The following is a 14,596-nucleotide window of genomic DNA, read 5'->3' on the forward strand; positions in this document are numbered from 1 at the left end:
CGAAAAGCTTTACCTGACAGCAGAAGAGGATTCCCGATCATTGGAAATGGTTAGCTGCAGACTTCTACTGCTGGTAGTAGTCCGGTTGGCGGAAAGAAACATGGCGTGGGATTTGGATTTCATCATTTGACCCCTATAGGCATAGACATGAAGCCCCCGCCTGTTTCTGATGGGAGCTCTGGGAGATATGTTGCTAGCCCACCCAATAATTAGAATGGTTGTTAACTCAGCAATAAGTTGTTGACTGCGTGCTGCTTGATTTTGGTTCCACTCCTACTGTTTTGGAAAGTCCTAGAGTATGCGACCTTCCAGATTACCAGTGGGACGCCCAAAGCTCTGTTTCAGGGATGCTTGCAAGCGTTACATGAAGGCCCTAAATGTTGACAATCGCACCTGGGAGTCACTAGCTGGCAAAAGAGGGAAATGGTGAAACATCCTGTGTGGTGTGCACTACCACAATGACCTATGACAGGCGCCAATGCCGAAAACAACAACTCACAGTGTCACTTGGTAGCTTCATGCGTGGCCTTGGTGGCAGAACCTGTCTCTCAAGGATTGACCTTCACAGCCATCAGCAAATTTGCACCAAGACTCCCCACCTAAATGGATAGTTTGCTGCATGTCCATCATCTTTCATAGATGGAAGGATGCCAACCACCACTGTTTTAGTGCAAATGGACAGTAATGAGACAAAACTTGACACCATAGTGATCACTGCCAGTTAAATTATTTAGACAAATCTGGAGTTATCAGTGGTCAACATCGAGTAATAACACTAATATTTAATTTAGAGCTTCAAACAACATCCTCAGCTATGAGAGTGACCTTTTGGAATTCTTTACAGATACTCAATGAAACCAAAAATAAAAGAGGACTTTAACGTACGTTATTCTTTGAAACCTTCATTATGGTTTGTAGGATAACAAATTGAAATTCAAAAGGACCAGCAAAAGTCACTGATTGGAGACTGAGCCTGTTGTGATGTCTGTGATAGTTTGGTAATTGCTTCAGTGTTCACTGGAGGGCTAATTAAGGGAAGTCACTTTGAAGATGGAAAAGGAAGTTCGGGGTATATTAGCACCATAGCATTATAATAACTGTCAGTGTCAGAACATGTCTTCAATTCAACCATGCCAGATACATTCTTACTGCACTTTATTCCTTCTAGCATTATTTTCAAATCAAATATTGTAACTTAATAAGTCTCCTGTAACTTTTCACAAACAATTAGAATATCACAGTGGCGCAGTGGTTAGCACCGCAGCCTCACAGCTCCAGCGACAAAACAAAGAACAAAGAACAGTACAGCACAGGAACAGGCCATTCGGCCCTCCAAGCCTGCGCCGATCTTGATACCTGCCTAAACTAAAACCTTCTGCACTTCCGGGGAATGTATCCCTCTATTCCCATCCTATTCATGTATTTGTCAAGATGCCTCTTAAACGTCGCTATCGTACCTGCTTCCACCAACTCCCCCGACAGCAAGTTCCAGGCACTCACCACCCTCTGTGTAAAGAACTTGTCTTGCACATCCCCTCTAAACTTTGTCCCTCTCACCTTAAACCTATGCCCCCTAGTAACTGACTCTTCCAACCTGGGAAAAAGCTTCTGACTATCCACTCTGTCCATGCCGCTCATAACTTTGTAAACCTCTATCATGTCGCCCCTCCACCTCGGTCGTTCCAGTGAAAACAATCAGAGTTTATCCAGCCTCTCCTCATAGCTAATGCCCTCCAGACCAGGCAACATCCTGGTAAACCTCTTCTGTACCCTCTCCAAAGCCTCCACGTCCTTCTGGTAGTGTGGCGACTAGAATTGCATGCAATATTCTAAGTGTGGCCTAACTAAAGTTCTGTACAGCTGCAGCATGACTTGCCAATTTTTACACTCTATGCCCCGACCGATGAAGGCAAGCCTGCCGTATGCCTTCTTGACTACCTTATCCACCTGCGTTGCCACTTTCAGTGACCTGTGGACCTGTATGCCCAGATCTCTCTGCCTGTCAATACTCCTAAGGGTTCTGCCATTTACTGTATACTTCCCACCTGTATTAGATCTTCCAAAATGCATTACCTCACATTTGTCCAGATTAAACTCCATCTGCCATTTCTCCGCCCAAGTCTCCAACCGATCTATATCCTGCTGTATCAACTGACAATCCTCATCACTATCCGCAACTCCACCAACCTTTGTGTCGTCCGCAAGCTTACTAATCAGACCAGCTACATTTTCCTCCAAATCATTTATATACTACAAAGAGCAAAGGTCCCAGCACTGATCCCTGCGGAACACCATTAGTCACATCCCTCCATTCAGAAAAGCACCCTTCCACTGCTACCCTCTGTCTTCTATGACCGAGCCAGTTCTGTATCCATCTTGCCAGCTCACCTCTGATCCCGTGTGACTTCACCTTTTGTACCAATCTGCCATGAGGGACCTTGTCAAAGGCTTTACTGAAGTCCATATAGATAACATCCACTGCCCTTCCTTCATCAATCATCCTTGTCACTTCCTCAAAAAACTCAATCAAATTAGGGAGACACGACCTCCCCTTCACAAAACCATGCTGCCTCTCGCTAATAAGTTCATTTGTTTCCAAATGGGAGTAAATCCTGTCCCAAAGAATCCTCTCTAATAATTTCCCTACCACTGACGTAAGGCTCACCGGCCTATAATTTCCTGGATTATCCTTGCTACCCTTCTTAAATAAAGGAACAACATTGGCTATTCTCCAGTCCTCTGGGACCTCACCTGTAGTCAATGAGGATGCAAAGATTTCTGTCAAGGCCCCAGCAATTTTTTCCCTTGCCTCCCTCAGTATTCTGGGGTAGATCCCATTAGGCCCTGGGGACTTATCTACCTTAATGCTTTGCAAGACACCCAACACCTCCTCCTTTTTGATAATGAGATGACTGAGACTATCTACACTCCCTTCCCTAGGCTCATCATCCACCAAGTCCTTCTCTTTGGTGAATACTGATGCAAAGTACTCATTTAGAACCTCGCCCATTTCCTCTGGCTCCACACATAGATTCCCTTCTCTGTCCTTGAGTGGGCCAACCCTTTCCCTTGTTACCCTCTTGCTCTTTATATACATATAAAAAGCCTTGGGATTATCCTTAATCCTGTTTGCCAATGACTTTTCATGACCCCTTTCAGCCCTCCTGACTCCTTGCTTAAGTTCCTTCCTACTGTCTTTATATTCCTCAAGGGATTCGTCTGTTCCTAGCTTTCCAGCCCTTACGAATGCTTCCTTTTTCTTTTTGACGAGGCTCACAATATCCCGCGTTATCCAAGGTTCCCGAAACTTGCCAAACTTATCCTCCTTCCTCACAGGAATGTGCTGGTCCTGGATTCTAATCAACTGACATTTGAAAGACTCCCACATGTCAGATGTTGATTTACCCTCAAACAGCTGCCCCCAATCTAAATTCTTCAGTTCCTGCCTAATATTGTTATAATTAGCCTTCCCCCAATTTAGCACCTTCACCCGAGGACTACTCTTACCCTTATCCACAAGCACCTTAAAACTTATGGAATTATGGTCACTGTTCCCGAAATGCTCCCCTACTGAAACTTCAACCACCTGGCTGGACTCATTCCCCAATACCATGTCCAGTATGGCCCCATCCCTAGTTGGATTATCTATATATTGTTTCAAGAAGCCCTCCTGGATGCTCCTTACAAATTCTGCCCCATCCAAGCCCCTAGTACTAAGTGAGTCCCAGTCAATATAGGGGAAGTTAAAATCACCCACCACTACAACCCTGTTACCTTTACATCTTTCCAAAATCTGTCTACATATTTGCTTCTCTACCTCCTGATGGCTGTTGGGAGGCCTGTAGAAAACCCCCAACATCGTGACTGCACCCTTCCTATTCCTGAGCTCCACCCATATTGCCTCGCTGCACGACCCCTCCAAGGTGTCATCCCGCAATACAGCTGTGATATTCTCCTTAACAAGTAATGCAACTCTCCCACCCCTTTTACATCCCCCTCTATCCCGCCTGAAGCTTCTAAAGCCTGTAACATTTAGCTGCCAATCCTGTCCTTCCCTCAACCAAGTCTCTGTAATAGCAACAACATCATAGTTCCACCATCGACTTGGGTTCAATTCTGGGTACTGCCTGTGCGGAGTTTGCAAGTTCTCCCTGTGAACCGCGTGGGTTTTTGCAGGGTGCTCCGGTTTCCTCCCACAGCCAAAGACTTGCAGGTTGATAGGTAAATTGGACATTATAAATTGCCCCTAGTATAGGTGGTAGGGGGATATAGGGAAGGTGGGGATGTGGTAGGGGGATATAGGGAAGGTGGGGATGTGGTAGGAATATGGGATTAGTGTAGGATTAGTATAAATGGGTGGTTGATGGTCGGCACAGAGTCGGTGGGCCAAAGGGCCTGTTTTAGTGTTGTATCTCTAAATAAATAAATAATAAATTCTGTATCGATGTTGTAAACAGGATTTCAGTTTAGTGAATGCAATCTTAAAATGACAGAGGCTATACAGAGCATGGCACACTCTCAAATGGATCACCTACTGTAGCACACAAACATTTAAAAAAATTAACAAATGTATTGATGAATACTATGGGGGTTTTTATAATTGTCCTCAACAACTTGTATTTGCATAGCGTCTTTAACATGGTAATACATCCCAAGGCACATCACAGGTGCATTATTAAACAAAATTTGACACTGAGCCACAAAAGGAGATGGCCAAAAGCTTGGTCAAAAAAGTAGGTTTTAAGGTGTACCTTAAAGGAGGAAAGTGAGGTAGGGAGGCGGCAAGGGTTAGGGAAGGAACTCCAGAGATTAGGGCCTGGGCAGGCTAACAACAGTGGAGTGATTAAAAGCGGGGATGCTTGAGAGGCCAGAATTAGAGGAGCGCAGATATCACAGAGGGTTGCAGAGTTGGAGAACATTAGAGATATGGAGGGGCGAGGCCAAGTAGTGATTCCAAAACATGGATGAGAATTTTAAAAATAAAGGCATGGCTAATCAGTACTATGTTAAAAACTGAATGGTGGAGGCAGTTACATTAATGTTATACTGGCTGGTCTGGGAATAGATATTGCTGACTGCTCACTTGATGGGGGGGGGGGGGTGGTGCAGTTGGGCAAACAAAATGGGATCAAAATAAGGTGGAACATATCAAGCAGATATTTAAATTAAGATTTTGAATGTGAAGATAAATTCTGAAATAGAGCAGGCACCATCAAAATATTCAAGGCTGAGGCACTGTCTTGATTCCTGGTCTCTGCTGAGTCAGCTGAATACAACTAAGATGGTCGTCGGTGCACACCAGTTGACCCTGACTTCCCAGGGCTAGGGAGTGGTGGGGAAGGGAAGTCATCCAGGCTTTCTACTCTTTACTGCTGTCGAATAACCCCTAAAGGAAGATACATGGACATGGTGAGGGTAGGACAGTTTCATTGTGAGACCTTCCATGAAAAACTAGCCTGCTAACACTTGTAAAATAATGGTCACATAGGTAAGTTTGGCCTGTGAGCTAGCATGAGTCAAAATCTTCAGGGATTGCATTGGCTATAAATTGATAGGCAATTTTTTAAAAATGCATCCAACAACTTACACTTTCATTTTTGCCTTTTATCTAAATAAGAATGTCATTCAAAAAAGAGTAACAGACTTACTTCAAATGACGTACAGCCTGTGGTGCAAAACATTTGTATTGTTTTTACTGATTTGGGAATAGTCATGGTGCCATTTCAAAAAAATGCTTGGTTGTGGTGTCAGTTTTTATAACAATTATTAATAGCCAAACTGTTGAAGGTTTCTTATTTAGCATATCGTTTGTAGTATGTACAAGCAGCCAATTTGTGTGAATATTTTGTGAAGTATAGAATGTTGATATAAAACAGAAGTAATCCTGTAAAATTTATACCTAATGAATGCTATTATGGGCTGGGCAATGCAATGTGCAAATAAAGCACAACAAGGGAAATAGAGGGAAATATGTTACTAGTGAAATAATAGCAGCAATATTATTGACTATCAGAGCAATGTAAAACCCCATGGTATATGCACGGAGACATTAATTTGGAGCTTTCATTGCTGTCATGCCAATACTACAGTAGTAACTCAGGTTACCAATACACTAATACAAAAGCAAAATACTGCAGATGCTGGAAATCTGAAACAAAAACAGAAAATGCTGGAAATACTCAGCAGGTCTGGCAGCATCTGTGGAGAGAAAAACAGAGTTAATGGTTCAGGTCTGTGTGACCTGTCATCATATGTGCTGACGCCAACACCTGAAACACTAGCACTGTTTCTCTTTCCACAGATGCAGCCTGACCTGCTGAGTATTTTCAGCATTTTCTGTTTTTGTTACCAATGCACCAACGTCATTCATCATTATTATTACTTAAAGGGGAAATAGATTCTACTAAATAGGACACTAATCCTGTGATTAGAGACATCCATACTATGAATGACGTCTCTCAGTTATCATTTGTTAGTGCTATTTTTCAACTGTAGATTGGTTAGAAGCAACTAAAGAACAGATATTTTGCATAACCCTTCAATTCAAGTAACATTATTTTCCATTCCAGTGACACTTGAACATTAACAATTGAATGTGAACAATACCCTCCATTTATAATGTCTGTCAAGATGAGCTTTATGTCATCCTATAACAGGCAGTATAAAATTCTGCCCCCAGACTCCAAGAATACAGTTTAATATGTTAACAAATTATAGCAGAAAGAAAGTAGCAAGTGTACAGATAACTATAAAAGTCAACAACATTCTTCAATATCTTATGGTTCTGCTTTAAGAATTCCAAAATAAATCTCAGCTTTACACTTCCAGCTATCAATTAGATGACTACACTCTGCAGTGAAGTTATCACAATAATTTCAAGAATTGCAATTCCAACACTACATTTTTTTTTTTACACATTTTCAGAAGACACTATAATATCAGTACAATTTGGCCAAAAAATTCTCAGAGCTGCTCCCACTCTGCTGCTCCAATTTTGCTGGAGGTGCTGTGAGGAAAGTCCTGGCCAATATTTCCAAACCCATGAACTACATAATGACAATAAAAAATTAGTCACAAATTCATATTCATCACCCAACTCCCTTTTTCTAGAAACCTCTCTTCACACTTTGCTGATCAGCTGTAAAATGTCTTAAATCACAGAGATATATTTTAGCTCAGGGTGGGCATCATGAGGGCAGGAACCAAGAGGAGCAACAAACCATCCTGACCTCAGCACGTGAGGCCTGGGCAATTTTAACGCCTGCACCTCATTTGTATTCCCCTGATCAGTATGCACCCAAAACTGGCTAGCAGTGGCAGCTGACTGGTGGGCAGAAGCAAAACGTCAAACAGCAAGAGGGTATCTGTGGGGACCTAAGGAAGTGTCAGGACTCAGTAAGTCACAGAGGAGATGCTTTGGGAAGGCCTTGTGATTAGGAAGTGGAGGTGGGGTGAATCACAGGGCAGTGGAAGCCTAAAATGTTCTCATCAGGCCCAGAAAACTGCAGGAATTGAGAAGGACATCAGCAGGAAGGCAGAGTTAAAATCCTTCTTGTCTCTTAGATTGAGTTACCTCACTCTTAGAAGTTCTAATAAAAGTAACTTCTTATTACCATTTTTCTTTGTTTTCAGAAAAGACAAATCGTTCCATAGAAAAGCACCTCAATTAGTCTTAGTTATAAATTGTTCTATTTTTAAAAATATTATTTCTGGAAATCAGTTTATATTCTATAATTAATTACCGAGGGGAGAGAGAAAGTAATGATTACAACTTGATGAGGAAAAAAGTCTTAATTTGCTATGATACTATACTAAGGTAATTGATTCTATAAACTTTCCTCTCCGAGTTCTGAAGACACTCTTTCTCTTTCTTATATCCATACTATATTAAAATCTCCTACTCAAATTCATTCTTTCCTCAGGACCTCAAAACTCAACAGCTTATTCTAAAATACATTTTTAAAATATGCATTGTCACAAAAATTCCAATGACACATTGAGATTTTATTTATTACAAGGGCACATTCTCCTTCCTCGACTGCTTCTCATTTAGATTATTAAAGTTAAAAATTTAATTTACTTTAGGTCTTAATTTTACTAATTCCAGGTTATTTAATAATCCATATTATTAAATGAGTTAAATGTCATATCACTGAACAAGCTGAATCACATAGGATCAACAATGATCAAGTCAAGAATCAGAACTGGTTTCACCCATTTTCCTGACAGAAGTTTTCAACAAGTGTTGCTTTGTACAGATATGTTAAGAAAACCAATTAAAGCATCAGAATATCATTATATTTGTCAGACTTTCTAGATCAGTAAAAGCTGCACCAATAGCTGTATTTTATCAGGCATAACCCTCTGGCCAGTCAGTGCCCATTCTGACATCACAACGCATTGCAGCAGGCATGTGCTATCGTGGGTACAATAACAAGCTGAAAGGGGATGTGCTAAGAGGAACAGAGGTTATGAGTAATGTTTGTGGTTATTAGAAATAGTTTTGAATATCTTCATTATAATATAGGAATGAAAATGCACTGAGGAAAGAACATACAAGTTGTTTTGTGAAAGAAATGGGGGCGGGAAAGAGATGGACAAGTAAACATAAAGATCACAAAATAGAAAATGAACATCTTAGAGAGGCAGTTACACAGAGAGATGCTTAAAAGAAATCTCCACCATCCCATGAGTGATACCATAGATCATCATCTGGTTCTGTCCAAAATTCACTTGCTTCCATTATACTTTGAAACTTAACCAATTTCTGGCATGGTTCATGGTAGAAAATTTTCCCACTTTACCTCTGAATTCTTGTGTAGAAATAAAAATATTCCAGGCAAAATTTCTCTTTTCTAAGACTTTCGTAATTGGACTAAAGTTTCTACTAAGATGTTCAATTTCCTCTTTTGTGCCAAACACTTCTTTTCCCCTCAACAACTCAATTCTATGTAAAACTCAGGTTTATACAAAACTTGAATGCTGTAGTTTGAGCATAGCCTTAATGTTCAAATGATTACCCCAGATATTCTACCTAAAAAATGTAAAAATTATCTCTGAATACTTTTAATTACATCAAATCATCTCATTGAATAAAATATAACACCAGGGTTATTTGTGGCACCAAACAAGGCAATACACCAATCATGGTCTGAATAAAATGGTGAAGCTTAAGAATAATTCCAGATAATTATACAACATAACCACTGGATCTAAGAAAATGAGTAATTTGTTTATTGATCCAAACACCTAAGTTAAAATGTTCCAATCACATAGTTTTGGAGCATCAATGCCCCTTTTATGTCTATTCCAATGACTACTGAAGGTGGAGACACTTTTTATCTATGTTCACTTTCATTCAGAAGTTTAGTGTTTGACAGCAAAACCATATGGCCCATTAAGGTTGTCAAGTTAACTCATGTCCTGTTGCAAGAAATGTTTGTTTTATTGGTGATATTTCTTTGGAAAAGGTTAAATTGGATGTTCCTGAATGTCATGAACTGAAAGTTGCAAAAAGAATTAGCATTCATGTTTGTGTTGGGATCAAATCTGAAGTAATTTGACAAGTAACACTCTTTGGCCAACTGTGGTTAAAGATACTCAATCTGCATCCTTGAACTCACAGGTTCAAATGTGTTCTTCAAACCCGCAATCATGCTTTGAGTTTCAGTAGTTCTCAGCTGGATACTGCAGGGAGATCTCAAGAACAAAGGAAGAAACCCCCCTGTGAAACCTTCTACTGTGAGACCGTCACACCTCCCACTGGCTGAACAGCAAGGGCAGACGGGCTTTCATGAAAGGGTGTAGGATTCTTCAGAATTCTCATGGAAAAAGGGATGTGCCAATAAAAAGCGGCATGGGGGCATTTGTGAAATCTCCCAATTCCCCATATGGTCAGTCAACCCCTGCTGGGCAGTATCAATACTGGAGTGAAGACCAGTATGAAATGTCTGTGATCTGCTCATTTGCCCTTCCTGCTGTAGGAGGTGTGAAGTCAACAGTCTTTAAATTGATTCCTCATCTCATTCCCTCAGTGAGGAGAAAAGGGAGAAGGTGGAATATGCAAATAATAAAGACATTATTAAAAATTTCACAATATCATAACAGTGAAGATGAAATGATCTGATGGTTCAAAATTAAAATGTAGGTTAAAAGGCCAATGCCTTCGTGCAAAAGTATTCGGACAGAATAGAGTTCACACACACACACACAAAGCTAGTAATCCCATCTCTAATCTAATCTAGGAATGCTGACACCAATTGTAGTGCTCACAACCACTGCTTGTCAGAGATCAACTATCTGTATCTTTTATTCATTCGTGGGATGCAGGCATCACTGGCAAGGTCAGCATTTATGTCCATCCCTAATTGCCCTAAAGGAGGTGGTGGTGACCGTCTTCATGAGCTGCTCCAGTCCTTGGGGTGTAGGTACAACCACAGTGCTGTTAGGAAGGGAGTTTCAGGATTTTGACTCAGTGACAGTGAAGGAATTGCAATATATTTCCAAGTCAGGCTGGTGTGTAACTTGGAGAGGAACATGCAGGTGGTAGTGTTCCCATGCATCTGCTGCCCTTCTCCTTCTCGGTGGTAGAAGTCGTGGGTTTGGAAAGTGCTGTTGAAGGAGCCCTTGCGAGTTGCTGCAGTGCATCTTGTAGATGGTAAACACTGCTGCCACTGTTCACTGGTGGTGGAGGGTGTGAAGGTTTAAGGGGGTGAAAGGGGTGCCAATCAAGTGGGCGGCTTTGTCCTGTATGGCGTCGAGCTTCTTGAGTGTTGTTGGAGCTGCACTCACGCAGACAAGTGGAGAGTATTCCTAACTTGTGCCTTGTAAATGGTGGACAGGCTTTGGGGAGACAGGAGGTGAGTCACTCACCACAGAATTCCAGCCTCTGACCTGCTCTTGTAACCACAGTATTTATGTGGCTGGTCCAGTTAAGTTTCTGGTCAATGGAAACCCCCCAGGATGTAGATGCTGGGGGATTCAGTGATGGTAATGACATTGAATGTCAAGGGGAGATGTTTAGATTCACTCTTGTTGGACATGGTCATTGCCTGGCACTTGTGTGGCATGAATGTTACTTGCCATTTATTAACTCAAGCCTGAATGTTGTCCAGGTCTCAGCACAGAATATAGATGTACAAATTGACTCTTAATGAGGAGAGTAAGTATGTCTCAAATTTACAGAGAAACCAGCACATTAATTTTTCTTCTTGTTTGGCCTCCCTTGTCACACACTGGGTAGGGGATCGACACCCAGAACTCTGTCAACAGCACTTCAAAGAGTTGCCAGGAAGAGCACAAAAGTTGTGGGCAGCAGTAAAGACTGAATCTGTATCCCTTTACTTCATACTTTTTTTTTAACCAGTGCCATTAACCCATCTTCAGAGCACTATGTTTTTTATGCAAAGTCCTTCCTACTAACAATATCAGCACAAAATGAGGATTGCCATAACAAATAAGCCGATATTCTTTAAAACACTGATATTAGTTTTTTTTTAAAAAACTAATACAACAGCCTGCAATCAGGCAATTCATGTCATTGAAAAGCTGCAAAGCACAATATTGTTTAAAATGCAGTATATTTTTGTACATTTTGCTAAAAGTAACTACTTTATTACTTACGTCTTTAAAGGTAGCCTCTTCTTCTTCGATGATTTATTATTAATATCCCCCTCACTTGTACCAGTGTCATCATTAACCTCAAATGAAGCAGGGGAATGGGAAGGGGATCCTGAGATTTTTGTAGAGGTTTTAAAGGGGTCCACAGTGTTATCACAGTTGTCTATGTCAAAACTGGATGAAGCATGAGGCAACTTAGGAGAGTTTGGAACCTGCACATTACTGTTAAATGGGTTGAAATTAGGATCATCCCATTTAGCAGGGTCAAATGAATATGTGGTCTTTGGAATAGGGATATCATCAGGATCAGCAGTTGAATGAGGTGGTGTAGCAAGAACACTGTCTACCTTTTCAACTGTTGGAACCTTCTTGATTCCTATCTTTGGCTTTCTAAGTGGCATCTTTCCACCAGATTTTTTGCCAAATTTCTTAGGAACAGGCTTTTTATCTTGTTCAGTTTCAAAACTGTCTTTATCCTCGGAATAATCAAATTCCAGCCTCACAGCATGGCCCACAGCTGGAGAATCAACAACTGTCCCAGACTCAGGTGCTATTTTATCTGACTCTTTTAACACGGCAGTAACAGTCTCGCTTTCACTCTGTGCTACTGATAAGTTTTGTAGTTTATCTCCACTGGCAAATGGATTAAGCTCAGAAAGGTTATCTGGATCAAAGCTGCAGGAAGCCTGAGGAGGAATGGGAGAGTCCTGTTGGTTTACAGCACTTTGTAAATTGTTGCAGATTGATTGAGATACAGTCACTTCTTTAGTCTCAGGGACTGTAGGCCTTGCTTGGATTTCTGTCACAGTTGGAGTCTCTGTTGATTTATCTGCTTGTGTCTCTGCTGGTTTCTCTGATTTAGTCTTCTTTTTTAAAGACAGTGGCCTAGGTTTCTTTTTCTTAACACTGTGAGCATTATCTGAGGCTATGCTAAAGGCCTCTGCCTGCAAAGTTTTTGCCACATCCTCTGTATGACTGACGTCTGTAGTTTCATCAGACCTTGGTGTGAATGGTGGAGATTGTGGTGGTGGTGGTGAGCTGGTCCTGCTTGTAGTGGACAGAGACTTCTCACAGGCTTGTCCACAAATTTTGGAACCTTCTGACTTCACAGGTGAGCTTGGATCCAAACAGGATTGAGGTTGGAAAGAGTCTAAAACATCAAGACTATCAAAATCAATTTTATAAGCTCCACTGCTGGCTATTGGCTTATCTTCATCAAAGACAATTGAAGCTGATTCAGAGAGAGGTCTGAAGGAATCGGTTTCCTGCAGCGAGTTTTCAGGGGCATTGGCAATCTGATTATCATCAGGAAAAAACACTGAAATAGAAAAGAAAGAAGTGATTACTGTACATTATTAGTGAAAAAATCAGCACTAGTCCTTGACATTTAAATTCAGATCAATTCTACAACACCCAACTTTAAGTATTCCAAATCCTTTAATTAAGATGGTGTAAACATATCGGTTTACAACTGTGAATTTTTAGAAAAAAAAAGTTGAGTTCACCTAATCTGGCATTGAAGCAAGACCATTTTATCTTCTGTGGTGTAATAACCTTAAAAAAAAAAATCATAAAATATACATGCAATGGCAATTTGCGGAAATGGACTCAATTGCAACATTCAGATTGATGACATTTCTCACAAATTAACACGAAGGACAATCCCTTTTCTACCTCTGTGGTGTCAGACTGCTTGTCTAATATATGCTCTTAGATCAGTCTGAACTTCCTCTAGCTAAACATTGGGAAGACTAAAGCCATCATTTTTATTCCCTCCCACTTCCTGGCCACTGTCTCATGCTGAACCAGATTGTTCACAACCTCGGCGTTCTGCTGAACCCTGAGGTTCGCCTCATATTTTCTCTGTCAATAAAACCGCTTACTTCCACCTCTGCAACGTTGCCAGTCTCCACCCCTACCTTAGCCCTTCTGCCACAAAAAAACTATTCAGGTCTTTGTCACTCCAATGCTCTCCTCCCATCTTCCACCCTTTAAACTCCAGCTCATCCAAAACTCATGCAATTGGTTGTGTTACTTTGGTGGTGGCAAGTCCATCCTAAAATTACTCTTCCCTCTACCAGGGTAATATTGGTAAACAAGGAGGGGAAAATGAGATGTCAAACCATTGCTCATTTTGCTACTTTTCACAGTTATCACCAGTTTGAACCTATAATCCATTACATACAGAGAGTTAATTATTTTGATTCTTTACAAGCAGTCCTTTCATGTTCATTGCCTTCTTTATGCGAATAACAAAATCTGTTGTCTCTGCCCATTTTGTGCATGGATTTAATTTTGCAACATCCAAGCAACTTTAGTAATTCAAATAATATTCTAGTAATGTCTCTCCAACTTGTTTCAGTAATTGCCTTGTCCCTACTTATAGAGTTAGAACATTCCATGCTCCAATGTCCAACTCTTCATTACTTTCCTATGCGCTACTGGACAATTCATCTTACCTCTTGACCGTTATCTATTTGGGTCGGGATTATTCTATAATGTTGTCTGTTTACCATCCAAAGAAATTCCTTTTCTTCTTCCAGTTTGTTTGGCACTATGGAATTCTTAGACTTAGATAAAAATGTATGTAAAAGATCCAGACTGACATATTTGGCTATTCATTGGTAAAGCTTGGGTGATAAATGCAGGTGTTATCTATCTTGCCTCCTGAATAGTTGTTGAAATTCTAACTGGAAAATTGGTTCATGACCACGATATACTTCAAAATAAAATTCAAATCATAGACAGAAGTTGCAATCAAATCATCATGCAATTTGCCACAAAAATAAGAGCTTCTCAAAATCTCTGAATGTTCTCGAATGTAATCAGCATTAACTATGAAGCTGAAAGTGAGACGCGGATGCAAACTTGCCTTTTCTATGGTTCTGCAGAGGCTAAGAAATGGTGATTTAAATCTGGATAATTAAATCAATTGTATGCAAACCTTTCTGCTACCAAATACTCAAAAAATCAATGA

General features: G+C 40.7%; 1 protein-coding gene across 10 annotated transcripts in view; it reads right to left on the bottom strand.

Annotated features, from left to right (window-relative positions):
• The window catches only part of LOC137380660 (uncharacterized), a 239,302-nt gene that overhangs the window by 76,398 nt on the left and 148,308 nt on the right, over positions 1–14,596 (bottom strand). For all 10 annotated transcript variants that reach the window (XM_068052842.1, XM_068052840.1, XM_068052838.1 and 7 more), the window contains one exon: positions 11,623–12,937. In XM_068052842.1, coding sequence (XP_067908943.1) covers positions 11,623–12,937 — 1,315 coding nt within the window. The remainder of the gene's footprint in view (positions 1–11,622; positions 12,938–14,596) is intronic.

This window comes from Heterodontus francisci, chromosome 20 (genome assembly GCF_036365525.1).
Source record: "Heterodontus francisci isolate sHetFra1 chromosome 20, sHetFra1.hap1, whole genome shotgun sequence".
NCBI classification, from domain to species: Eukaryota; Metazoa; Chordata; class Chondrichthyes; order Heterodontiformes; family Heterodontidae; genus Heterodontus; species Heterodontus francisci.